The following is a 27,948-nucleotide window of genomic DNA, read 5'->3' as shown; positions in this document are numbered from 1 at the left end:
ACAAGATAAACATATCAGTTAAAACGCCTACTCCTTTTTCATTTTTTTTTCCCCTACCAAGGAAAAGTCATTATTTCCCCAAATCACACGCATCTTCGTTTCCAGCAATGTGCACCCCAGGCTGAATGCTTGGTAATTCTCCATTAAAAACGTTAGTACTTCTAAGAGTGATGACTGAAAAAACCATACTTATGTTAAAAAAAAAAAAATTAAAATAAAATCTTACAACTGTTTCGGTTGTGGAACTCCAGCTCTCCCCTAGCTTGGGACAGCTGGAACTGGCAGCTTGGCCCCGCAGGCGTCGGGGAAGTGAATGCTTCTGACAAGAAGCCGGGTCAGGGAAGCCGGTTTTAGCTGCGGCTCTCGGTGCGTACCCGGTTGGGCCGAGCTCGCCCGGCGCCCGGCAAGCCCGGTACCGCTGCCGGCGGGTGCCCCGCACCCGTACCAGGCCCGCCCGCTGCCCCCACAGGCACACGGCGCCCTCGCCAAGCCCCCGTGTGCCCGCCCCGTGCCCGCCGCCGGGCACGGCCACCGGGGCGCCCCCCGCTCTGCCCCTCTCCCGGGCCCGCCGCCCTCCCCCCGCCGCCGGGCACGGCCACCGGGGCGCCCCCCGCTCTGCCCCTCTCCCGGGCCGGGCCCCGGCGGGGGACGCGCAGGATGTTTTTCACTTCCCGTCACAAACGCGACGCGGCGGGGGCGAGGGGCGCTCCCTCAGGACGGAGCAGTTGCCTTTCAAATTCGGATCCGGCCGGGGCAGCCGGCCGTTATAACGGACCACCCCCAGGCGCGGGCTCGGCCGCCTGCTCCCCCCCTTCTCCCGGGAGCGGCGGGAGGCGGCAGGTGAGGCCCCGGGCATGGCGAGGGCTCCGGGCTCCCGGCTCCCCCGCCGCGAGGCCCGGCCGGCGCCCGCCCCGCCCCCGCCCGTTGGCGGCGGCCCCGCCCCGCCGAGCGCCCCCTGCGGCCCGGCGGCCGGCGCAGCGGGGCGGCGGCCGGCGGGCGCGGAGCGGGGCGGAGGGGTGCGGTGCGGTGCGGTGCGGTGCGGGCGGGCGCGCAGGTGCCGGCGGGCCGGGGGCGTGTGGCGGCGGGGGGGATGCAGCATGGCCGAGCCGCCCGGCGTCCCGCACCGCACCACCGGCTCCACCTTGCTGCACCCGCTGAGCGGGCTGCTGGGCATCCCGCTGGACCAGGTGAGGCTGCGCGCCAGGCCGGGCCGGGTTTGCGGGGGGACGGGACGGGACGGGACTCCTCCGTGTGTCCCGAAGCGGGGGTCTCCCGGCGCGGGAAGGCTTCTGTGGCAGAGCCGAATTAGCCCGTGGCTGTCACGCCTTGCATCTGCCACAGGGCCCTGGGGGCAGCGCGGAGATACCGCCCCCCGCGGAAAAACTGGGGGTAGAGGGGGGTTTCGGCGAGGGGAAGGCGCTCGGCGGAGCGAGGCGGGGTCGGGTCGGGTCGGGGTCGAGGCGTGCCGCTCTGGCGGGCTGGCCGGCCGGTGTCCGGTGCGGCGAGAGCCCTTTATTTTTCCCGGCAATGCCTGGCGCTTTTGGTGCTCTTGCAAAAAGCCGCTGCTGCTGCTGCTGGATGCTGCACGTCACGGTGCTGAGCCGACTGCGGGGAAGTTTGAGATGCTGGAGGAGTTCAGGTGCTTGCCCACCTCTGGTTAACCGCTTGGGCGCGGGCTCCGGGCGGGAGGGCGGGTGCAGCGAGCCCGGTAAGACATCGCTACGTTCAGGCACTGCTTTTGTGGCTACAGGTCTGTAGCAAGGCGGCACAGAAGTCTCCTTCAGCCTAGCACAAGTGCCCGATGGAACCACAAAGCGCGCGTATGGAGATGCGTGAAACGCACAGACGCGAAAGCTGTCTTATGGGCGAGCAAGTTTGTGCGAAATGCTTAACGGTGTAATATATTTTTGGCAGTGGTGTTGTCTGGTTGTTGATAGGTTCCTAGTTAAACTGACCCCTAACAGGCAGAAAACGTTGCTCCCCCCCCCCCCCCCCCCCTTTTATTGTCTCTCAAGCCTGCGTGCACCTGCTGCCTTCCCGCATTCTTTCAGCAACAAGGAAGTTAGGTCTGGAAGTTGGTGCTGACCAGGAAAAGTCTCCACCAAACCATGAGGAGGCTGAGCTGTGTTCTAAGAAACCAGGGCAGCGCGGACGTGCTGGTGAAAATCAACAGAAGATTTGAGATTTATTGGCTTTCTTCTGTTTGCAGAGTGGCTGGTGCTATGTGTCATTTTTTACTACTGTTTGTTTTTAAAGTTGAGTAAGAAATATATAATTTTATAGCTTAAACCCCTGTATCTGACCATGCCAGTTTTCCCTTTTTTAACAGAAAACAGGCTTTGATGCAAAAAAGAGATCTGTTGCTCAATGCTAAAGCAGTCAAACAATAAAGGCCTATAATTACCTATAAGCTATTAATTTAGGAGAAGGTGCATGAATAGCGATAGCTTATTTTTGAGGTATTCCATGCCATGATTGATGAATGTGGGAACACCAAAGGAACCAGGAATAGCAAACATTTACTGTTCCGGCTTGTTTGCGACGCCATGGCATACATACAGTGTTAGGCTGACTGGGTCACGGAACAGGGAAGACTTGACAGACTGCAGTTTTCCTTTCTAAGCTTTCAAAAACTTGTCCTTTCATTCAGCCAAGGTGATACAAAGATGATGTTGTCCGTGGAGAAAATTCTCCCCATGCTCTTCCGGGCCTGAGGATGTTTTGCTGCATCTGGTTACGTGCTGTGTTTGTCCCAGGGCCCCGGTCCCATGGGTGCTGATGGTGGGCACCCGTGCACCTGGTGGTTTGCATCTTGAGCCCACACTGGTAAGCGGCGGGCACATGCTCCGGGGTTAGCAGTGTGGCTAAGTGTGGCACCCCGGGGCTGTGTGAGCGTACGTGCAGGCATAGGGGCTGTCCCTGCGAATGACCCTGCTGGCTCCAGCGGCACGGAGCAGTGATGGGCCAGGAGGAACCCCGCTTGCTGGGTTCATAGCAGAACTGCAGCACAGCTGTGCTGAAATGTAGCTTTCCTCACCTGAAAATCACCTTCCCACCCCCATCCCCGATCCTGCTTAATTGTCCCTGTGAGATTATGCTATCACTTAAAATTTTAAGTCTCCCCTACCCCTCTTGCCCTGCTGCAATGTTCTGGACCATGCCAAGCATCAGGGATTTCTGCTGCCCTGAAGTAGGAAATACCCAGATCACTGTGTGGAAGCGTTGTGCCACCACTGTTCCCTCAAATGACATGAGTTTCAACTCTGACCTGCGGTGCTAATGCCCTCGGAAACAAAATAAAAACACTTTCAACACTTTCACAGAGCTCTTTTGCCAGGTGGGTTGGCTACCTTCCTCCTTAGAATGAGATAAGTCTTTTGCTGAGGGGGAAAAGAAAAGTTCACTTGCTTCTCTGCACAGAATGGAGCTTTGCATATGAAAGACCATTGTTAGATATGAATCCTACGTGCAGCAGGGACTGGTTTTATACAAGTCCCTTATTGCAATGTGGACAGGCTCTCTAGGCCTTCCACTCGGTGCCTAGGCTGCAAAAGGGGGGGTAATCTCTGGTTTGTCTCTGTATGTCAGCGTCATCGTGCTCGGCCTGTTGGATGGTGACAGCCTAAATCTCCCTCTGGTCCGTGTAGCTGGCGGTTCCCCATGGCTGGCCCTGAGCCTTCAAAAATGCCGAGAAGTGCCCAGAGAGCGAGAGACAGGCTGCAGGTGGAGTTTAGACCCTCTGGATCACTGTGGTACGTGAAAGCCGTGCGTGCCCGCCTCTCCGTTAAGCGCACAGAGGACTTGTCCCTTCTTTTATAGAGATGGTTTTCCATGAGGCCTGTGCTATGAGAGGTTTCAGTCTACGGGCAAGATCAGAAAAAAAGTTGAGATGAAGGTCTGAAAAATGAAAGTCGTAATCATTACCCTTTGATAGCAGGGACAGAAAAGCTGCAGTAATGGTAGGTGGAAAATGTTTTGTCATCTGATAAGTAGCTATTGTATCACTCGCTACGGGAAGCATGGTTGAATATGAAAATGTCATTTTTCACATTGGTTGTTTTCTTAATTTTAAAAAAATTACAGCTTAAGTTTAAAAACAGTGCAGAATTACAGAAGGTGCAACTCCTAGCTGTGCTGTGTACCTGGCAGACTGTTCAGATTTTATTTAGCAAACAGTGTACTGCATGAGAACACAGCGATGTTTTCTGCTTTAGATGCTAAAATAATCCTGATGTCTCAGTGTGTATTTGCATCTCTCTTTAATGGATGATTTATCTTTGAATTCAGCATTGAAATATTATTTTTTAATAAGTGCTATATTCAGTAACAAGACTAATGAGCTTGAAAGAGGATGACAAGACTCTGTGTTTAATTCATCCTCATATCCCAGGAAAGTAGACTTTGAAGTTTAGCTGTCTTGTGTTCTAAAAATATCTGGCTAGGTCAGTGACATACCTCCAGCAGCATTTGGAAAAGAGTTTTGGGTTTGTTTTTTTTCCCTTATCACGTATGCCCCAAATCACTTATTCTGAAACATCATCCCTACTGTATGCTTATACACTAACTTTTGGCAAAGCATATACTTTTTTGTCATATGTGCCCTAAATCACCAATTTTGGAACACCATTCTCTACCATAAATCGGTGAGATATGGGAAGTTAACCATTAAACTCTTAATAGTGTAATTTCTGTGAACACAGTGCATGTGTGTATAAATACAGTGAAGAAATAAATATGCTATTTAAAAGTATATTAAAAGTAAGTTTAATGGCATTGTTTATCCATATGTAGTTTTACCATACCTTCCTAAGCTGTAGGCATCTCTAGAAGTAATTCAGATTCAAAGGGTTAAGACATACGATTAAAAAGTTTCACTTCTCAAGGTTATTTTGCAGTACCCTTGATATCCCAGGTTGCCTGTTGCCTTAGAAGCAGCAGCCCAAATGCAAGTCTTCAACTGCCATACAACAAATCTTACATTTTAACAGGCCTTACCCTGACCTATGTCAGACAGTACCAAGTCTGTTGACTCTCAGGGAAATATGTTCTGTGTTCAAGGAGACTCTCTAAAAAAAAAATGTATGAGCATCTTCTCAGGTCTATATCGGAAGGCTTTTAACTTCAGTGTTTTCATTGATGAGGCCAGCCCCAAAGGGGAAAAAATGTGCATTTAAACTTAATTTTGGATGCTTTGGCTGCTGGTTGTACACCTTGTTTTTCACTTTAATCCTTTCATTGGAGTTGGTTTGCATATTTCTGTTTTGGCAACAGTTTAAATAAAGCACTGATTCTGTGGGGGGACTGTGGGACATGCCTCCGAGTCTTGGGATAGCTGAAGTATTAGAGATGTCTTCCCACCATTCCTTGAGTTTGAATAGCTCTCTGCACAAACCATACTGATGAATTGGTTTAAAAAGGAGAAGGAAGAAAAAAATATATATACTTTTTTTTTTTTCCTTTTACAAAAATCAGCATGAATTCTGATCCCAAAATCAGGGCTTGTTTTGTTAAATTTCACATTTTTCAGCTCTTTTACTGTCTGACTTCAGTTTTACTTCTACACTTTCTTGTTTAGCTAGTCAGCAGATGTGTTAGTTCCAAGCCTCTTTGCATGAGTTTCTAATCCACTTTTTGGGCAGTGAAAAGCCAAATACAAAATCAGCTTTCTAGGAACTCAACAGACTTAGGCTGAGAACTTTGAGGTTCCTTTAATGATTGTCAATAGAGGCATTAGTAGTAATGCTGAGGAAAAAAGGTAATTTGTTACAGATTGAAGCGAGATAACTGAAGATGGAAGTTCATTGAAGACATAAGTGGGGTTAGTATCGGATTTTTACCCGAAAAAAGCTACTCTAAGGCAACAGCAGCAATTGTCCATGTTTGGTATGAGCTATGCTACATTTTAATTTCCTAATGCCAGTCATTTTGCAATTGAAAATTCTGTGTTTTCATTTTGAATCGCAGCAGTACTTGGCAGATTTAATGCCTCCCTGCCTGACACCCTCAACTGCAAAAAATAAAGCTGTGTACCTTTTAGTTATTTGAGAAACAGTATGCAAAAATGAAATTTGAAATCAATATCTTAAAATACATTTATAGAGAGATATTACTTAGATTGCCAATACCAACTTTAATTTTGATATTTTCCAACTTTTGAGTACCCACATGTTGTAAAACTTAAAAGAAATCATTAGCTTTTTAATATAATGCCATGAAGGACATAACACATGATTTGACGAACAGAGGCATTGTCTTGCCGACGCTGTTTTGGGTCTCCAGTTAAACAGGTGCCTGCAAGCAGGGCGGTTCATAGTGCTTGGGGGCTGCACGGCTTTTCTGTGCATTTAGAGCAAATCCACTCTTGAACTTGTTGCACTGGCTTGTGCAGGACCCAAGATTCTGTACGTTCCTGAGACAGAGGTATAGTACTTTCCAAAGATTAAGGCCATCTCCAAAGCATTTATTTCTGTTCAGGTCAGCTATTACTAACAATTGCAATAATACACGTTTTCCTGTGCCTTGGAAACACGTGCTGCCTTTTTCAACATGTTCTCACTCAGTTTGGCACTGCAGTCTTGAACCTCATGGCTGATGTCTTGATACTATGGGTGTAAATATTTCCACATCCCTCAGGCCTTGAAAACAAAGTCTGTCCTTATTAAGTTTTTCATTTGGCAAGGGACAAAAGTGCAACTGGAATCAGCCACTTGCAATTTTCCCCCTTTTAAGCACTTTCCTTCTCATTTGTGTTAAATGAGATCTGGAAAAATAAATGTTGAAGGGCTGCGTAAAGTTTCCTGAAACCTTCTCTGCACATTAATCACACCAGCACTGATTTAGTGGTGCTCTGCAGCTATTTTGAGACAATATAAAGTAGTGACGAAGACTCTTGGGCTCCAGCCTAGGGGTCTAGGCACCGAGCACAGAGCTGGCTCTGTGCTTTCAGGGGAGCCCCTGAAGCTTAGGATTTACTGCATGTTGGCCAGCCTGGCACGGTATTTAATGCCCTGGCTGCTCCTTGGCTCCTGTTACAGTTCACGAGAATGGGCAGCACTCGAGGCAGACTTGCCAAACTGCAAGTGGTGCTGGTAATCCCTGGGCAGGGGAGGCTGCAGCGCTGGGCTTGGCATCAGTGCGGAGGTGAATCCAACCTTTTGTACTTGTCCAAAACCAAGTAAAAAGTCAGATGTCAATGGGCCGTGTTTCTCTTTGGAGTGAAAAAATCCTTCTGTATGTGCCCTGGTAGTTACAGGTAACCTTGAGGGTACCAAATCTCATCTCCTGGATGCTTGGGTAGTCTAGTGAGGGTACTTACGGAGAGCTTCCAGAAACTCAGGCTTGCTTTTAAAAGTACAGCCTGATGCATAAATTTCTACTGTCCTTTACTAATAGTGGGAGTGTTTATGTTAACATGTAGTTTGGATCAGGAGTGTGCTTTGGGAATGAATCTCTTGACTGTCCCCACTTAGCACGCTTTGTACACGAAGTGGCCCCGGTGCGTCTACACCAGGTTGCTTTCTGAGAATGTGAAGCTGAAGGATTTGCCCCAGGAGCCTGCAGTGCTTCAGCTGCTGAAGGTCACATAGCCCGCAGCACCCGAATTCAATTCCTCTGAAGTGAGACCCTCCAGACAGAGAGTCACGTGAGTGTGGGGTCCTGATCCTCACCCGTTTTGCTCTTCAGACCCACTTCTGCTGCACCACAGCGCTTGCTGAGATAGGCATAGTGGAAATCTCTGCCCTCCACTTGGTGGTTTCTTCAGAGCATAGCACTGGTCAGGCTTGTTTGGTCACTTCTGACAATGTGGAATCCGGTCCGTTCTGCATGGGGCTCGGCTGGGTCAGCCTGTCCTGCCTCTGCCAACGGCGAGAACCGCACATGGAGAGAAACGGTCAAGGGGAAACCCTTTGGGTGGTCCTTCCCCAGACCAAGGTGGGATTTGATCATTCTCCCTTCTTACGACCTTGATTAGAAATGTTCGTTTTCACCACTTCTTTTTCCTCTGGCTTAAGGCATTTTAAACAGCTTTTCCAAAATCATAGGTGAGCACTGAAGCAAAAATAAAAGCACAAACAATAGTTTCTGACATAAATGTTGTTTTTAGAACTTTTTGGGGAGATCTACTTACATTATGTTGCATCCTTAATGGAGTTGGGTGGGAAATAATTTTTCTACTGTGTTTTGTGTTTCCCTCATGATAAGAAAATTTCAGGCTTAAAAAAAAAAGAAATCTCAATAATGTGAGAAAAAAAACCTTCTAAACTAATTTTTGAATCAAATAAATTGAAACATTTACAAATTCCCAAAGTGTTTGTTCTCAATTATTCCTCTAAGTTTTAGTAAAATACCTGAATGAAAAATAATTTTTAAACCAAAATTCAAAATATTAACTACACAGCCTTACCAGCTTGGATTTTTTTTTTTTTTTTTTTTTTGAACTGGAAATGGTGGTCATTACTCTGAAAACTATTAAGAAAGTTAGTCAATCAGTCTATAGCATGACTGTTGCGATGCTATGTGCTCTTAGACAAAACAAACCATAATATTAGAACAATTCTTCATTCTTGGTTTCTCTCTTTCTGGATGCTTTGTCCAGGTGGGATTTGAGGACTCTGAACATTAACCTGGTGTTCCTGGGTGGCTGGGTGGCTGGATAATAGGAATTTTGCCTGTGTCCTCATGTGACACTGTGCAGCGTAGTGGGTGGGATGCTGTCTGAAAGCATGTGAGCTACCCACCTAGATGACTTATGCAAAGGGCAGATAGACCTTAGTGTGTGTATCTGCCTGGTAAGTCCCAGGCAAAAATCTGGCAATCCTATGGAATAGCAACTTAAAAAGTTATTGATCAGTGTCGGATTCTATTCTGCAGTTTTCAAGTTCAGTGAGTGTGTCAGGCTGGGGACGTCTGGGAGGGAAAAAGGAGGCAAGAAAATACTCCTTTAGATCAGTCTTTGGGATTGCACGCAGAATACGAAAAAGCTAAATAACAATTTCAGGCCAAGAAAGAAACTTCAGCTGCTGGCTGTCATGCACAGGGTGAGCATTTGCTTCTTCTACAGGCCCTGGTCTTGTGACAAAAGCTCTAATTGGACTTGAGCACTTTCTTCATTTGTGGTTTCTTGTTCAAGTGCAAGTTGGCACTGGTATGCAGATAGGGCAGGAATGGGAAAGGCAAAGTGACAAGGCAAAAAACAAGACATTTGAGGACTCCCCGAATAACTTCCATGCTTGTTTTCATGCTCATGTATCAGTTTTATTTTAAACTTTTTTGTAAAGGACCACTGAGTAGAAAAGATTTAATTATTAACTCTCACACCTAGCTTAAATGACATTATAAACTGGTGAAAAACTGGTGAAAGTAGGTTTTTTCCTGTTATCAGTGCAAGGGAGTGTTAAAGAGTAGTGCGGTATTGACTTTGTTTATCTCATGTGTGCACACACAGAGGGCAGGTTCAAAGCACTGACTCCTACGGTTTGCAGTAAGTATTTACATCAGCAAATTCCAGCTGATAGATCAATGATTTAGCTATTTGAGAGAGAGTTTTAGAATTACTTTGTTCACTCACAAGCGGAGTTTAAGTTGTCTTACATTTGTACTTCTTATGCGGCAGGGTTTCTCAGGATGTTTTGCCAACTATGCTGTATTGAAGGTGAAAAACGAGGGTAGATAAATGGTTTAGAGACAGTGACTGGGAAGTTAAAGGACGTACTTTTTGAGTTAAATCCAGTTTTTGATGGCAGCATTACACATCCACAGTGAGTTGTGGGCACTGTTAGCACCCCCAGCTGTTAATGCCTTTGTGTGTATGTTTGTGTTCATGCTGATTCTCTTGAGGCAAAAAAATTGTGGTCTGTAGTTGCCACAGCAACAGGAACACTGCACTCAGTGCATGGGTGGGTTTTGCCTATTTTATACAAGTATGTTGAAAGTGTAGGCACATTGCTGTGGTACATTGTGAAATACGAGAGACTCTTGAGAGAGGAAACATTTGTTTGTTTTTTATTCAGAGAATGTAACTTTAATTTTGCGTTACCTTTATTGCTACTTCTCTGCTAAGGCTCTAGTTCCCAATTGCAAATGTAACATTGCAGAGAGGAAAATGGGCTCAGCACTTTGGAAAAAGAAAGTTTTAGAGCTGTTCTGCTGATGCTAACCAGTAAATAAAATGAGGATTAGAACAAAGAATGGTCCAGGGCAGAGGGAAATGGGTGACATAATTATGTTTCTGTCCCATTGTGGTTGCTCTTGTCAATCAAAAGATGACTATAGTTGTTCTTTGCTATGAAACCAGAATGAAAATATGAACAAGGTAAAAGAGAAAAAAATAGAGGGTAGACTTTTTTTTTCTTAAACACGCAAAAGCAAAATGAAGGAACCGGGTTGTTTGCTTTAGAAATGTGACTGTTAAGAAGGATCATGGTGAAAGTATACGTGAGCAGCATAAATGAAATAGATCTAGGACTTCTTCCCTTCTGTCTCCCAGTATTTCTCCATGTGAAGAAAAAATGTGGTAACGTTGGAAGGCTGCAGATTCAACACTGATTAAAATGAAGGTCTTTTTCATGCAGTCCAGAACTGGACTGTGAAACCCATTTCAACAGGAGGATGCTAAGGCCAAGAACTTAGCCAGAGCCTGCGTGGACTTGGATGTTTATATGAAAAACATGAGTACCTAGAGTAAGATGCTTAGTAGCTTAAAGGGGAAAGCTTTTGGAAGTACGTGTTCTTCTGCTGGCGCCTTTCAGGGCCTGTCCCCTCTGCAGGCACTGGTTTCTGGCAGCTCTGCCTCTGGTCTTGCTGATGCTTTTGGGATCCTGAGTCGCTGCTGGCAGTCCCAAGTGCGGCTGCTCCTGTTACGGATGAGTGGTTCTGCTAGAGTCGTCATCCCTTCCCAGGGCTTAACTTGACACTGGATTTATTACTGGAGTTTCTTCACATGGTGATACAGCAGGAAGCAGCAGGTCTCTGTAGGGAAGATCAGCCAACGCCCAGGAGAGGTCACTTCTCCAACATCCCACTTTCAAGGAGCTCAAGCTACAGCTGTCCTTCTGTTAGTTTATATAGAAAGTAACTGGCCCCTTTTATGCTTTGCAACGTATTTCCCTCTTGGTTATCCCCTTACTTGTCTGTTCTGATTTTTAACTGTTGGAGTTTCTTTTTGTCCGTGTGCTGAGCATGTCCTCTCTGTTCAGTTCATGCTGCATATCTTTAATGCTGTGTTTGCGGGTTTTGTGATCTGCATATTCTCTTTGAAGAGACTACAGCAGCAGGTGTCTGGTGTAGTCTGCCTTCATCCTTTGATAGGGTTCTGACATCCTGATCCGTAGTCTGTTATCTGTTTATCAATCATACATTTTACGTGCGCCATTACCTCAGTTGCCTAACTGTCTCAGTCAGGCTTCCTGTTTTTTTGGCCTGGATAGAGTTGAGTCAGGGTTTAAATGATTATTAGGAGAAAATTGATTCTGTATCTGCCTCCTCTTTTCCCCTGACGCTTCAGTTTTTGAGCATAGTCACTAATAAGGGCAACAAACCAGACCAGTTTAGAAGCCCCTAAATGGCAGGTGTGCCTCTGTTTCCTGTGTCTAGGATCAGGTCTTTGCAATTGCTTGGACTATTTCTGCCTATGAGACAGTGGCCTCATTTATTTGCTGGCCGGTGGAACTGCTGGCTTGTGCCCTGGAGAGGCTTTGAGCAGTCAGTGGGGACCCAGGTCCCTGGTCATCCTCTTCCGAGTCTCCTCTCGCTTGTCCTGTATAAAGTACGTGCTGCTCATTGCTCGGGTGCCTTCAGCATCAGGGAAGCTGAAATGCTACCACGCTCTGCCCTTTAGTGCTACAGTAACAGTGGGAAAAGCTCTATGAGCATTTTGAGATATCTTAAGTTTGCTAAAAATCAAACCTGAAATTCTTTCTCAAAGTTCTTCTGAGATAGCCAGATGTTACTGGTATAAAACCTTGCAATAGAGAGAGAGAGAGAGAGAAATAAATTTTGCAAGCCAGCTGTGCAGGTCATGCAATGCCCTAGTTCTTTTAAAGCATGATTTTTTAGGCTTTGTGTGTAAAGGGCATGTCTGAAAGGGAAGTTATAATTATTTGTGCAACTTAAAGGATTATTGAATTTCTTTTCCCTGGCTATGTTCAAGTTCATAGGGTATTTCAAGAAGAGCTTACTTGGAGTTTCTGGAATTTTGTTGCTGTACTTTGTTTCTTGGACAGCAAGTTGCCTGTCACTGCATAGTAGGAGCATCACTGTAATAATTCTAAAATGGAAGAGCATTCTTTTCTTTTTTTCCAAACTGTTAAAGGGGAAAAAATGAGACTTACTCCTGTTGCCTAATGATTGCTGTCCTTTGTAAAGGAAAGCAAGTTTCTGCTATTGCTGACTCATAAGCATGGCAAGAATACGCCTGGGGAAAAATATAATACTGTGGTTAAGTAATACAAACTTATTTGGGTGGGTTTTTTTTCCTCCTGATACGACAGTTGTCTTTGGAAAATATCAGCGTTTTAACCCAAAGTTCTGCTGTACTGTATGCAAATAAAAGGATGGAACTCTGGTGGGGGATATATAAAGAAGGCAGCATGCTTTTAATGAGGCAAGGAAATTAAATCTTTTTTCCTCAAATATAGTATAGTGCAAATAAAATTAATGTATAGCAAAATCCAAGTATCTCTTCCTTTTTTTATTGTTTACTTTACATTTCTTTATGCTTATTCACCAACTGACACTTGCTCATGCCATGTGTTTTCCTGTTAGTTTTTGTTTTGATTTGGTTGCTAAGTTTGAAAACTAGGAAATCTTTTTTTTTTTTTTTTTCTTTTCTTTTTTTGGAGGGGATAACCCCTGGAATTTGTTCAGAGCATGACTTTTTGAAAAGGTACTAATGATTTCCAGATAGTTTAGTGATGGTTGAGATGTTTGACTTGCACGAAGTCCTGAGTGCTTGTCATCTCCAAGTTACTTGTTTTCAATAGTGTCTGAAGTTGAGCACCTAAAATTAGACATGCTCCAAAGTTCAGCTTCCAGAGATACTTGCTGTAGATATAAGGTGCTTGTAACACAGGCATAACTAAACAGCTGAGACTACGTTGTCTTCTTGCATGGTTCAAGATCCAAAATAAATGAGCATGAAGTGAGTGTGCTGCAAATTCTGAGCAGAAATAAGGAAGGAAAACCCAGCCGCAACAGGATATTGTCGCTGTACACATTTTATTGGTGGCTTTTCTTCCTGCCACAGTTCTGAAGGGATTAAAAATAAGTCTACAGCCCATATGAATGAAGGTTAGATAAATATATACTAAATAGCATAGAGGAATAATTTTACTTTTAGACTGTAGAACAATAGGGAAGAGCAGCATTTTATGACTGTGAAATCTCATGACTGTGAAAGCGAGTATTTGAAGCTGGCAGATACAGAGGCTTGCTAATTCTACACAGTCACTGTTATAGCAAAGGAATGAAACAAAGATAATTGTGCTTGAATTGAAAAAAGAAAAAACAAAACAAAACCAACCCATACACAGCTCTTTGGAAACAGGCTAAAAAAAAAATGAAGAAATGAAGCTATCTAGAAAATTTGCTTGCCAGCACAATCAAGGGCCATGGTGGAAATGGGGGACTCTGCAAGCACCTGCAGAATATAAAGTTTTCATTGTTTACAGAAACAAAGAGAGTGAGTTACTAGCTGTTATGTTTGCAAAGAAAATTGGCAAAATATAAACTGAAAATATGATTTTCCCAGTCAAATAAATGGCTCTGACTAAAGTTTACTATTAAGAAAGGTGGTTCTGCATATATTCCCTCCCCTTGTGCCATGCTTCTTTTTCTTCTCTTGTGAAAAATCTCAATTGGGCATCTGCACAGGTTGAGCTGACTGAAAATTAACTAAAAAAAAAAAAAAAAATCCAAGCAGATTCACTGCAGATCTTCCCTGGCCCTTACTGATGGCTTCCCAAAATCTTCGTGTATCCTCTTCTGCCTGTGAGGGGGTTCCATGTTGAAAGGAATATTTTCTGTACCTCTTTTAGTAGATTTTGTGGCTCTGCAGTGTTGGAAAGGGTATGGTGGCACCCTGAGATCGGTGCCCCATATTTTGCTAGGTTGGAGCATGGGCAGAAAAACATAGATCTTCACCTCTCCATGTTGATATACCCTGAAGTGATGTTTTTAAGCTCAACGGAAAGCATTTTCTTTGCTGTTCACAAGTGTTTTCCTTCCCTTCTTCTGCAAGTGCTGTTACTGGGTGTTTCAGAGATGCAAAACTGCTTAGAGAAGGAAGAGGGCAGGAAGAACTGAGGTCTGCAGCACCTGCTTGCAGAAGCAGGAAACTGGGTGCATGTGACTGCACCCATTGCGTAGGAGCACTGTTACCCTAAAACTCTTCGACACATACCTGGCAGTAGATACACGAGTAATTTTTTTTCAGAAGTGCCTCCTGATTGGCGCTCCCCCTGCCCCGCTTTATTTCAGGCACTTGAAGTGGGCTTAGTTTATTGCAGAATACCAGCTTCTGGAATAGGATACCATTCTGTGATGTCTGTAAGTGGTAAACCAAAAAGCGGAGCACCAGGAACTGTGGGTCATTTTTGAAAATTTCATTTCTTACAACTAAATGGAAGTCCAGTTTCACAGTCCAGAGATTTCTTTTTGCTTCTGTTAAAGTTAATGCATGTAATATGGCTACTGTTCACCTTTGTAAGTCTGCAGTGTACATTTCTACATCTAAAGTCACTCATCTAGATTTTTATAGTAGAAGTACCTGTTTTAGACTTGTGTTTTAGGATTAGATGAATTGCAACCTAGAACTGCCTTTTTTCCCCATTGACAATAAAAGAAATTGAGATGAACTAGCTCAGGTATCGACATCAGTCTTAGGACAGGTAAATTCTACCCCTTCTTCTAGCGAAGTCCTTGCATAAATTTTTAAAGCATGTCCTAATACACTAATTTTTACAGTGCCCTTGTTTTAAGTTACTATGAACAAGATTGAGCGTTTAAATACAGGATGTTCCAGATTTTCGATGTGTAAGAGCCTAATAAATTCTTATATAATACCATTGCAGTGCTGAAAGGTTTAGTCTTTCATCAAGCCACTTAATTCCAAGCATAACGTGCCTAAATTTAACACAGTGCTGACAGTTTCTACAGTGGGCAAAAAAAGCCCCACTTTCTTTTAGTTTAGAATAACTTGTGGAGTTGGCACTTTTTTTTTCCCTTACTGATGTTTGTTTCTTTCTGTTGCATACACTTACTGGGATATCACTGGGATAATGTGAACAAAGGTGCCCTGTTTGTATTGGTGTGTATTTTTAAAGACCACTGACACATTTTTGCATAGAAAAGGAACTGAAAATAGAATCACACAGGCATTGCAACAGCAATGATGGGGCAAGTTATTTTAGATGTGCCAGTTCCCGTTCTAGTGAAGGTTGCACTTTAAGCCTATTGTTTTATTTTTAAATTGGTGAATATGTGCAGGCGCAAGGCTTTCATCTGGCCTGAAAGTTAAGTGTGTTTCTGAATTGGGACTTTCGAAACGTTGCTATAAGGATCCTGCCATTCCTACATTCATGCAACTCCCATTGGTATTCAGGGAATATAATTTACATTGAAGCCACAGAAAGGCATGCCAGTGGGGTGGCTGGGTGTACACACATATGTATGTATTGTCTTCCTTCTTTGCATTTTGGATTAATCACCTACATACTTGTGTCAGTTACATAGACAAAATGAAAAGGTGCTTGACTTGCTGTGCTGTGTTCTAAGTTTTTAAAAACTAAACCTTGAAATCTAGGGGAAAAAATGCAGATCTATGTTGATGCTACTCTTAGGACTGCTACTTCGAAGTCATTTAGTGAAGAATACAAAAGTAGAAACCAGGCTGAAATCTCCAGAGCAGTTAGTGCTTTGCGGCTGGTGAACTCAAGCTGAATCATGCCTGATGAAACCTGTCTCAGTCCTGCTTCTTTTTTGTTGCTGACCCGCTGTCTGTGGTGGATGAGGTGATGGTGTTGGAGAGCAGGGGCTAGGCAATGCTCTTGAGAGGTTGTGTGAAAATAATTGTTTGGGGTGTGGGAGCACTCATCAGGTCTGAAAAGACCAATTGGGAACAATATCTATTATCCAAGAATTCATTTTGGAGAAAAAGATGGGTAACCAACCGGTGTATTTAACTAATGATTATGAAAACTAAGGATCCAAGCTCCAGTTAGTTGCCTGAGCTTTACAGGTGGCAAAGAAAGGGGCGAAACAGTGCTGTGGTGTCCCTGCCACGGGAGATTCCTAGAGCTCTAGGGACTTTCAGAGGAGGCTTTGCAGGCACTCAAGTCTCTGCTTTGTTGCATTTTACTCTCCTGGAGTTGTTGTTTTCCTTGTTCTGTTCATTTTCACTTCAGCATCTGTCTCCTAACTTTACATATGCTTAAATCGGGTCTTCTGAGTGAACCCTGTGAGAAGAGCTGGAGTGATGGAGTAAGGTGATAAGGTCAGCCTGTTCCCTCTGCATCAGTATGAATCTACGCGTAAGCAAGGAGGGTAGGTGGTACAAGATGCCATCTTTCCTTTGAGAAGTACAGGATCCCAGTGACTTCCTACTTCCTGTGGAAGCCTTTGGAAAAGCAAGGCAGGTAATCCTGGTGGTTTGTTTGGTTTTGGTTTTTTTTTCTGTCAAAATTCCCATTTGGATAATGACATTTCACTCCTCTTTTTCCTTTTCTCATTAAAATATCTTCTGTACTCTGACCTGCTGGCTGTAGTTCTGCTTTTAGAACTGTCTGCCATGTTATACGATGCGATACTATACCTCCACAGAGGTATGTCAAATTATTCTTTTTAAAGTACTCTTTTTGGGTTAAAGGTACTACCTTAGTGTGCTACCTCACTGCTGAGTAGTCTGAAGAAATGAGGCAGCTCTCCTAACAACCTAAAGGCATTTTGGTTTAAAAAGAACACCTGAATGACTAAAGGCTCCAGCTTCTTTGATTTTACTGCTGCTTCTATCACAGGTAGGCATTAGTGCTGGCTATCTCAGGTACAAGGGAATTTCATCATGCTATGTTTTGGCATTGCTCACAGAGACAACAGTAATTACTGAGTTACAGGTAGTGGCAGAACATCGCTGCACGTAAATGATCACTACTTAAACATCTGTCCAACATAGGGTTATTACAGTTCAATGTTAAGAGCTGTTGACAGCAAGCTAAAGCTGTATTTGGATCAGGTCCACACATTAAGTTTATCAGCCATCAAAGGTAAATGTATGGGTGTGTGACTTAGCATTATGATGTAGATTTGACTTCTCAAGCTTACTTTCGACTTAAATGTTTTTCTTTTAAAATTTCTGATGACTTGGGGTTTAATCTGCTCTATAGCTATATTTGTGTGTCCTGCTAGTGATTATTCTGCTAGTGACTATTCTGCTTCATCGAGGTAATCCAGAGAGAACATCTGTTTCAATATAGTATAAATCATGGAAGGATATTTGACCCTGTAAGTAGGGAAACAGAAGAATTTACCCAGGAAAACAGCACAACAGGCCAAAATACTGTTGATTTGGCATATTCTACTTTACCAACTCCATATTCCGCATGCGACAGCAACAAAAAAGCCAGGGCTATGAGAACTTAGTGCTGCTTCTGAAGAGGACAATAATCTTAAATTAGTCATGCATATACGCGCCTCTCTCTCTGTCTCTCCCCCATGAGAGAAATTATATTTTCAAACCTTTGCTTCTTCCCCCTCAATCTTCCACAGGGCTCCTACAACACAAAGTCAGAGAAATGACTTGTTTCAGTATGATACTGGAGATGTGAATTTTCAGTAGTCATATCAGTATTTCCCCACTGTAAATGAATTTGCCTCCTCTCTGACCCATGCTGTTTGCAATTTGCTGTTTGCACAGTGCCTGGCTGTAGACACAAAATACAGCATCTTGCAAGTGACAGTCAATTCTGATTTCTTCACAAATGCCTGTTTGTGCTGGCTCTCAGCGCACCGAGTTCTGTGCAGAGCGATACCACTGTGGGCAATAAGGGGAGCTACACAGACGATGTTACGCAAATCCTTTTCCTTTGTGGAAGCCTAAGTCAAAATTCTAGCAGTGGGAACCTTCACATGGTTTCTGTGATATTGCCCTCCTTTTTAGGGGTGTTTGTCCCCTCCCTGCGTAGAGTTAAGTCATCTCTGCGGAGAATATTTGTCCTTATGGTTCATAAAAATAGTCTGGAAGATCAAAATATTTTGAAAAATTTCAGTAAGGATCAGATATCTTTGAGATGATCTGATTAAAGAGTATTCCATCTCTCATTCTTAACACACCCATTTTAAATATCACAATTTGGATGTTACGAAATGCTATCATAACAGCAGGTCTATTTTTCAACATCAAAGTAGAAATGTCTCCAGCAAAGTGAACTTAAACATGGTGTTTGCCAGGTGTCTTTGGTTATATGTGCAAAATAATCTTTTAAACAGTGAAAACAAGCTATTGCACTTCTGTAGTTCCTGCTTTATTTTTTCCAAGAAAGACACCATCCTGGACGATGAGGCTGATCTCTGGCAAAGTGGAATGCTTTATTATGGCATCCCCTTTCTAAAATACTCCCCAAGCACTGTTGGACTCCAGAGACAGTGGTTTGACTTGAGAAGGAGTTGCTGTTGCTGTCAGTAGTTTCTATTAACATGGTTCCTTATGCTTTTCCAAATACTGAAAACAGCTGTTTGGTGATCTGTGGTAAGTTAGTGAACAGAGGAGAAATTCTAATTTACCAGATAAAAACCTTGTAGCAGCCTCCTAAACTAATGCTCAGTAGCTCATTAGCAGATAGCAGCAAATACAGAGTATCTTGACCATGGGCTACAACTTCGTCTTTATACTGAGCCACCATGGGCGGCCTCTGTTCATACGCTTTTTTGTTCAGCAGATGAAATGCAGATTTAAAGCCTTATTCTCTCATTTCGCTGGTAAGCGCAAGGCCTGGACTAAAAGTAGAGGTATCTCTTCTGCGATATCTATAATCTGAGGACAGTCTGCATCATCTGCGGCACGTTGAGGTGGGCATGGACCTGGATGCTAGCTGGGAATACGCTGGCAGCCTGGCTGTGCCATAACACACCTGTGCCTCTGTCTGTGAACATGTATGAATGTGCAACATGCCTGTTTTTTTGTCCAAAGGTTGTGTGTTGTGGGGGACACCTTGTCATCCAACAAGTGACAAGTTAGCAGTGTGATTTCTCATAGTGATTTTCATAGTGAATGAATTATAGCATTAATAGGAATTTTGCTTACAGAGGACTGTCCGGTTTGGGTAATGGACTTAATTGCCATTTGGAGTTCGAAGAGAACTGTGTGGTCAATTTGTTATATCCTCCTAGATTTTTGGAAAGTGAGATCAGTTCTTCTGGGAGGAAAAAAGCAGTAAAGTAAAAGGAAAGTATTTTTGTGGTGAAAACAGAATGCAGGATTTTTCTTCCTGATACTTAACTATAAGGAAAATGTTAAAAGCACTAAAATAACAGGCTACATGCTTAATCTTACTTATTATTTCTTCCTAGAGTGTGATCTAGTAACCCTCAAATGTCTATTACCACCTCTTTAAATAGGGAGTTTTGCAGATGCAAGGCTTGTGGGATGAGGGGAATTGAAACTTCCTGAAGTAGGTGATTAGTATCCTACCCTGAACTACAGTGAGTGGTGACCAAGACTATTTGTGATGATTTGGTGGAAATGTTTAAAGCCAGGCTTTGCCTCCTCTTGTGTTTTCTGTTTCCCATCTCAAGAACTGCTAGCTAGGAAAAGAAAAAGTGCTTTGCATTTTCTCCTGGTAAGATTTTTGTGGGTTTTTTCAGTCATTTTCCAGTGCACCAAACAACACATTTACCGTCTCCTTTTGGAAATGCCCTATGGCTCCGTGACTTTCCTGTTAGAGGAATTTGACAAATTGCTATAATTGCTACTTTTTTTTTTTTTTTTTTTTTAAACCTCCACCATGGAGCTAGTTTGCCCCCAGAACAAAAGGTGATAATTGTTCCCACTCAGTCACTCAGTGTTAACAGCAATAGTCTCATGTCCTCCAAATGCTGAGATTTTGAGAGACACTTATTTAATGCCAGGTATTTGGAACTTTTATTTTGTGACTTGCCAACTGGTCATTGCCCTTAAAAGTGCCCACCTGCAGGTGGTTAATGGGACCCAATAAAAGATAGGGCAAAAATTTTCATGGTTTTCCTCTGAGAATGGTTAGCAAGTTGAAGACAAGACTTTCCCATATAATATGCCCTGCCTGTCGGAGATGACTGAAAAGGTGACTCCAGATCCCTAGGAGTTTGTGTTTCCCCTTCCTACAGTACCCGTCCAACATTTGCCAAGTTGGTTTCACCCTGTTAAAAATAGGAGAAGGTGCAAAGGCTTGAGGCAGGTGGAACTAACCTTTTATGTACCTTGAGGGCTTTGATTTTAGCGTAGTAGTATAGGAGGATCTTGAAACCATTATGTTTGGTTATTCTTGTGTCAACATCATAGGTGCTTGGTCGGTTGGTTTGACCTGATCGCTAGCTATGCATAAAACTCAGTTTTGCAGTCTAAACATGACTTTGAGTTATTGCTACTACAGAATTTGAATGGTTAAAGGGAGGAACTACAGTTTATTTTTTTTCTCGTTGTTCATATCTGGTGTTTACATGCTCTGGATCCATTTGCCCTTTTAAAGTTGAGACTACTAGATATTAAAGAATTCCTTAACCAGACAACAATAACCATCAACCCAGTTGGGCTGGAGCTGTTCCAGATTTTCTCGCTCTCCAAAAGTGCAGATATCTTGTTTCTGCATTGCAAGGCTGTCTTCAGCTGGCTGTGACTCAGATACAAGTCTTCCAGATGTCAGTGCAGGATACTGTGATGAGACTGCCTTTCTGTCTTCCAATGTTTAATCATGGAAAATGAAAGGAAGATAGTATCTTGTTTTGGCAACATATCACATGCTCTGATTCCTAATTTTATTACATCTTACTTGCTAGAGCCCGGAAGAAAATGGCTGTAAAAAGCAAAGGTGTTTCTTTTCTATTAGACGAGCAAAGTTGAAACCAGATGTGAAAAAAAAAGTGATGGCAACACTGAATGGATGTGACTAACTAAACACATGGGTTAAATGACTTATAATCGTGGGTCGGAATGAGAAGGGTTAATTCTCATATAATTTGTTTTCTATTTCCATGTTATTTTTGTGTGGACACCATTCATCAATGTTCAGAAGCCCTCAATTTACTGTTTACAAAGTGTTTTTAGCAACAGTGGAAATAACCAAATGGGAATAATATGAACCCTTTCCTCTTTGGGAAGGGAAAGGGAGGAAAGTGTGACTGTTACTTCACTTGTGATGCAGTGCAACATTTCTTAAAATCTTAGGGATCTGTTTACTTAGGTACCTTAAATATGCAGAGTGAAGTATAAAATTAATGGTAAATGGAATGCAGTAAAGTCACTGTCAGATGAACTGTCAGTCTTCGTGTGTATGCATGTGAATGCTGCATGTGTTTAAAATGTTACATATAAATAACTAAATAGAGGCGGTGGTGATATGAAAAGCTATCATATCCCTCTATTACTCTGTGGGGAACAGACCAGATCTGATCTGGTACCAAGTTAGTGCTCAGTTTTAAATACAGAGTTCAGCCTGCTAGGCAGAACAAATTTTTCAGCACTTGGAAAGTAAAGGAGCTCCTCAGTTTTACTGGTGTCTTGACTTTTGTCTTACATTCCCCAAACCCAAGAAACAAAGAACTTCCCTCCCTCTCTTTGTGACAGGTCATAGTTAAGAAAAGATTTGTCCTGGTTTATCCCTACTTTCAGTTTGGCTCAGGTAAGCTCAGAATGGATTGATCTGCAGAAGTATTCTGCAATTGCTTAGCACCTCTAAAAGTCAGTCTTGCAGTAAACTATGTGCTAGACCTTGCAGTGAGCTCTGCACAGCTAAGTTTGATCTTCAGACTGAACCCCATAGAAATCAGAGGTCATCTTGGTGCATTCAGATTCCAAGTGCAGGCTTATAGGTGGACAGATAGAAGAAGTATTCTCCAGTACTATTCCACAATGTCTTTGTCCAACAGGTACCAAATACCTTTTGGTATATATAAAATATATGTATTTTCTATATATATGTATATATAAAATATATATAAATACCGATTTCTTGTTCGTTGGTATCCCTCTCCCAACTCCACTGTTGATGAATCCTTTTAAACTAATCATGTTGTTTGCAATGTGTATGTGTTACTGTAAATGCACACAAAAAACCTTAAAAGCCTTAATGGTAGACAAAGAAAAACAAATGCAGCATGTTGTGTTTAGGGGCAGTGCTGTCTGTCAGAAAAACATGGCCATGGGGGAAAGGAAACTGGAAAGCTGCCGAAGAGCTAGGGTGGCTGCAGTTCAGAAGGGAGGGCAAAGGTATGGATGTTCTCAGCCAGTGAGCAAAAATCTTCTCTTTCTGCATTTCAGACTGCATTTTTTCTGTATCTGGGAGTCGATTTCCCAAGCAATGCATTGGGTGCAGCCTTCTCACTTCCCTTATGCTGTTGCAGTAGGTCACAAAATGTTCAAATGACACTCAGGAATCCTGATGTGTGTGCCTCTTCAACACCATCACTGTCATTTACAGATCCTGAAATGTAAGGTTAATCTTTCGGTTTTTGAACCATGTCTGTAACTTTTAATGGTGTGTTGTAGCCATTCCTCTGCAAGGTACTTTCTAGCTTAATTTGGTACAAAAAGGGTAAATGAAAACTAGTATTCTGAGATTATTGCTTGCTGAGTACATTGGATCTGTGGTGTTTGGCTGCTCTACAGAAACAACCCTTATAAATTGAAAGCCGATGGAAATGTAAGGCTAGTGTGTATTTTTGCTTTTATCCTGGTACAAGGGTTTACCTCGACTCCTGCAAAAGCAGCATAGAGAAGAAACTGTTTTGGCTAATTTGCACAACAAAAGCAAGATGTGATAGTGGCATGGCCGGTGTACCCGTGCTGACTTTAATCCAAGTAGCACAGGTAACACATGCTCAGAGGAATTGATTATGTGGGCGAGCAACAGCATGTATATGCAAGGCTGTTGTGCTGTCGTATGCCGTATGTTAGCTTGTGATGAAGTCTCTGCTGCTTCCTTTTTGCTGCTGCTGTCGTTACCTGCTTTAGCTACGTAAATGCTGTTATGAGTGTGTCTGCCATGGGATCTCGCACTTTCATCTTGCTGTGTGTGTGAACCTCTGAAGTCGCAGCATTTTTAACATCTCGGACTGAACATACAAGAACTGGATGAAAGTAAGAAGCAAACATTTGCTTATCCTGATGGTTTTTACTGGTGTAAAGCTTCCATGAGTGATGCTGCATGGAAGGGGGTATTGTCTTTTAAACAATCATCAGCCACATCAGGTTTCTTGGAGTCTCTGCGCTTTCCTTCTTTGTACTGAATCGGAGGGGCTCTGCATGCCACAGGTTTGAGCTCCAGTGGATGTACTAGTATGACCCTAAATGGGAGCAGGCTGAGATGGGATTAAGGTTCACTGAATTGTCATTGATGAACTGGCATCCATCAGTCTTGGAAACTTGCTTAGAAAGGATGCAATCAGAGCAGCCCTGTAGGGGATGTCCTCTCTTCAGCCCCTTCTGCAGTACCTCTGGCTGTGGAAGGCGCGGAGGTGGGGAGTTAGTCTTTTGAGTGTAACTGTATTGTAATAGACCAAACGAGAGCTTGGGATTTGTACTACAGCATCTGGGTTTCGTGAGACCGGTGCAATTTTTTTCTCACGCTTTTAAAATCTTGCACAGAAACTAAGAATTGTCTTATTTAAATAAAGCGTAAAGTATTGTCATAACAAGACATTGTTAATTACTTGCTTTTGGGTATAGTTCTATGATACCGTCTGTTATAAATGCTGGTTGCTTATGTGAACAAGAAATAGATAGATAATTGTCTCTTCTCCAAAGAACTAAAATTCAGCATATCTAAGTATTTAAATTATTGCATTATTCTATTGCATGGCTGCCTGCATCACTGAAATAAAGGAACTACAGTAATGTAGCCAACAAACCTATAATAAAATCATTTGATTGAACAGCACCATGTTGGATCTAGTCCACCAGAATAAAAGCAGTTTGGGGCTGTAGCATCTTGTTAAACACAGTGTAAATGTTTTTGACAAGAAGCCTTGTTGAATCCAGCTGCCTCTGGACAGCCAGGATGTCAGAGCATTTCCAAGTGAGATATATCATCCTGTCCTGGACTGATAGCTTTGGATAATCCTCTAATCCAAGTGATTGCTTAAATGTTGCAGCCTATTTAGTTTTGCTCAGTCAAGGATGACTTGATGCTGGAGAGCTCAGGGTGGATTTTTTTTTTTTTTTAATAAAAAAAAGGATTGCAGCTGAATAAATGAATTTAACTCCAGCTGTCTAGGGTCCAGGCTGGACTTAAGGATGTTGTATCCTAGTGGTGTATTGGTCTGTTAGAGACAGCTCCTGAGCTCTGTTGTTCCTCTGACTTCTGGGATTTTTGCTGAGTCTGTCGAAGAGGTGACTTGAAGAAGGCAGCTTGTTGTCAATTTTCCTCTGAGGGCACTGAAGCTTTTGCTGGTCCTTGTGTCTGACAGGAGTAGCCTCTAGTCATGGACTACTTGCCCTCCTCATATACCTGTCTTGTGCTCCCACTGCCATCGCTACCTCCTTACAATGGGGCCAGACTGCTTCCCATGCTCTAGAGAGACACGCAGTAGCCAAAGAACAATTGTGGAGAGTTTTCCTTTAGCTGTCTGTGTGATGGTAGAGCAAAGTTGTTTTCTTTGCACTGTTGAACTGCAAAAAAACTGCTAAGTTAAAAGGCCTGCTTGGAGGATGCTGTGGAGTAGAGGATTTCAACTAACTAAGAAGGCTGTCCAGTTATTGCTTGTGAAACACTATCACATCAGGATTGTTGATTATGCCCTTGTTTGGGGGTTTGTGGAGAAAGTCAGGCACCGGGGCAATGCTTCAGAGTCCCAGCCTGCTGCTTGGCCTCTGCCTCCCACCAGAAGGACAGAGAGGGGGGTGACATCCCCTGCACCTGGGCTGGGCTGGTGTGCCTGTGCTGCTGGCAGCGCAGCAGAGCCCTGCCCTGGGGAGAGCGAGAACGGCCCAGAGCCCGCCTGTACCTTGGACAGCTGGAGCCTGCTCTTCCTCCTGTCTGAGTTTTTGGGTGGCTATATGCTTGTTTAATCCCTTCTTTGCTGGCTAAGGAAAGTTACCGCTTGGGCTCACAAGTGAGAATGCTAAGAAACAAAAGATTCATTGCTCTCACTTTTCCCTGGCTTTTCCTGGCTTCACTCTTTATTGTTCTGAGAATGGAGAGACTGCTTCCCCCCTCCTCCAAGAATCACAACCATTTTTTGTTTTCTTTGTCTTTTACAGATCAATTTTGTAGCCTGTCAGCTGTTTGCACTTTTGGCTGCATTTTGGTTTCGTATTTACTTGGGTCCCAGTCATGCCAGCTCTGCTGTTCGCCATGCATTTGCCACCCTCTTTGGAATATACTTTGCTGTCTTCTGCTTTGGGTGGTGAGTATTTAGTCACCATGTAGACAAGGCTTGGGTAAAAATATTTTTAAACTTCATGTCGGCTTTTCTGGACTACATCTTTTTAGTCTTAAGGCACTTCCTATGTTGTCCTAAAGAAAAAAAAAAAAAAAAGAATTCCTAACCAGCATAACCATCCCAAACCCTCAAAGTAAAATGAGCCATGAAAGTATTTATAAGTGAAGTATTTAATCTGTGATGTTTGTTCTGGAAGTTAAAGCCACACCAGTCTGCTGTGAAGATACCTCTTTTGGAAAAAATGCATCTAGTTTGAGCGTGCACTTTGAGCTAGCCTGCTCTTTCTCTGAATGAAACACATTGACAATGTCTTGTCAATAAGTATTGATCTATGTAGGATATGCAGGCTATATAGATGTCATTGTGATAATCCATGTTTACTAATACCCTGATTTGACATCACATTTATGTCATTTGCATGGAAAAATATTCCCTTGCTCTGAACTGCCAGCCCTTCCAGGTCACGTAGAAATTATCTAAATACTCACTTTGTTGTCTTCAAGGTATTCCATTCATCTTTTTGTCCTGGTGATGATGAACTATGGTATTATGAATATGGCGAGTATTTCCAACATCCACAGGTGAGCTGATGTAGCTGCAAGTCTGGAGCTGCCTCTCTGACAACTTCTCTCCTTTCATAGAGAAGCATGAGGGGTTTTTAGGACTACCTCCTCTTCTTTCCTGCCTTTCTTTCCCAGTTACTTGCAGGAGCTTTGTTCGTTCAGTTACAGAAGCAGCTGTAATCTCAATTTGTGGTTTTTGCATTGATATATTGCATTTCTGTATTAAATTGCTGGCCTCAAAAGTTCACTTTTGTAGGCTTAATAATTTATGCCCAAACCTCTGGTTTCTTAAACATAATGAAGTCATATTCTCCTTGGTCTTGTATCCTTGAGGATGGCTTTTGATAATTCTTTTTAATGTGTTTTCCCCCTTGCTGTTTGGCCTTTAGGTATTTTCCACTTGTTCTTGAGTTAGAGAGTTCAAATAAGGTCGCTGTGGCAGCTTAACTCAGTGATCTATGAAATTAAGTCTTGCATTTGGTACTGGGCTTTGAGCTTGAAAAAGTAGAAAGTACCAGAAATATCATTGCTTTGAAGCAGAAGCTTACGGCATCATCATGAGAAGTTCTCGACCATGGGATCTTTCTTTTCCCTATACAAACGTCTTGGAGGAAGGAAGACACCTAAGACTCCTAAAGTGCTTTATCAAGCAAGTGCCTTCCTGGCAAAAAGCGCTTTCATATGAAAATGAAAACTATGTGGTAGTTATATCTGCTTCTTTCACTGAGTAAGGTGACGTTCATATGGAAGAACTTCTCTGCTCAGTCACTGAGCAGTGTGTGCCATACTCTCCGTTAAAGTTCATCACGTGGGAATTTTTAAAACTGTTTAGGTTGAATTGTTTGCTTCCCATCCATCTGCACAAACAGAAATTTCTATTTGTAAAACTGCTACTTTATAGCAGGCTAGAGGGATGAGCTGGTAGTTTTTTCCACTTTACTTTTGTGTTGGCCTCCCTGAGAACATGTGGTTAATACTGTGGTTTGGTTTGGGGGTATTACAGATGATTTCTGTCTCTACACTGTGTGGCTGTTCTGTAGCTGCTGCTGAATGCCCACATCCACATCAGTCTGCGCTGGGGAACGGAAACCCTTTGTCTTCAGGGCCAGGGCTGTCTGAGGGTCTGATGCTCAGATAATCATCTCCCCGTCTTCTTTATCTCTTCCTGAGGTGGCCCCTCTCCAATATCCCAGTGGGAACCATGACTTATGATTTCTCTAGGATTGTTTAGAAATGTGAACTGTAAACAACAGGCCTGTCTATGTCAGTCACTAGCATTTTGCACCAGCAAGATAGGTATTAATCAAGGAGGTTTTTTCTACCCCCTCACAGAGTGCAAAGCCCAGAAGTCCAGAAGTAATTAATAATTAAAAAAAAAAGTAATTGGACAATGTTTATGAAGGAAATGCCATCTAGAGCCCAGAAGGAAAAGGTGCTAAAAACGTGTATAACTTGTCTCCTGGTCATTGTCCCTGCCCATCACTTGGGGGAAAGCAGGAGTTACTGATTGTACATCAGAGGAACCAAGTCTACAGAGGGAATCATCCAGTACTTAATTATGTCTTCCTAGACAAGTTGAGGTGATGGTAGGGAAACGGGCACACTTTCAACAGGAAGCCCTCTTACTCTTACTGTTTAGCCAATTACTCGCAATGGGAAAAATAGCTGTATACTGCAACAGAAATTAAGCTGGTTCATATAATTTCACCCACTGCAGCGAGATACTCATGTGTTGATTTCAGTCAATGTGAAATAGCAATCCAAC

The 27,948-nt window shown here is 43.1% G+C and overlaps 1 protein-coding gene across 2 annotated transcripts in view; it reads left to right on the top strand.

The window, feature by feature from the left end:
* Positions 1-1,073: 1,073 nt before the first annotated feature.
* The window catches only part of MBOAT1 (membrane bound glycerophospholipid O-acyltransferase 1), a 60,036-nt gene continuing 33,161 nt past the window's right edge, over positions 1,074-27,948 (top strand). For both annotated transcript variants that reach the window (XM_082330142.1, XM_082330141.1), the window contains exons 1-3: positions 1,074-1,187; positions 25,439-25,584; positions 26,124-26,201. In XM_082330142.1, coding sequence (XP_082186268.1) covers positions 1,098-1,187; positions 25,439-25,584; positions 26,124-26,201 — 314 coding nt within the window. In that variant the 5' untranslated portion in view covers positions 1,074-1,097. The remainder of the gene's footprint in view (positions 1,188-25,438; positions 25,585-26,123; positions 26,202-27,948) is intronic.

Source organism: Platalea leucorodia, assembly GCF_965183815.1.
Source record: "Platalea leucorodia genome assembly, chromosome: 1".
Taxonomy (NCBI): Eukaryota; Metazoa; Chordata; class Aves; order Pelecaniformes; family Threskiornithidae; genus Platalea; species Platalea leucorodia.
The sequence above is the reverse complement of the archived record's forward strand: the minus strand, read 5'-3'. Positions and strand labels throughout refer to the sequence as shown.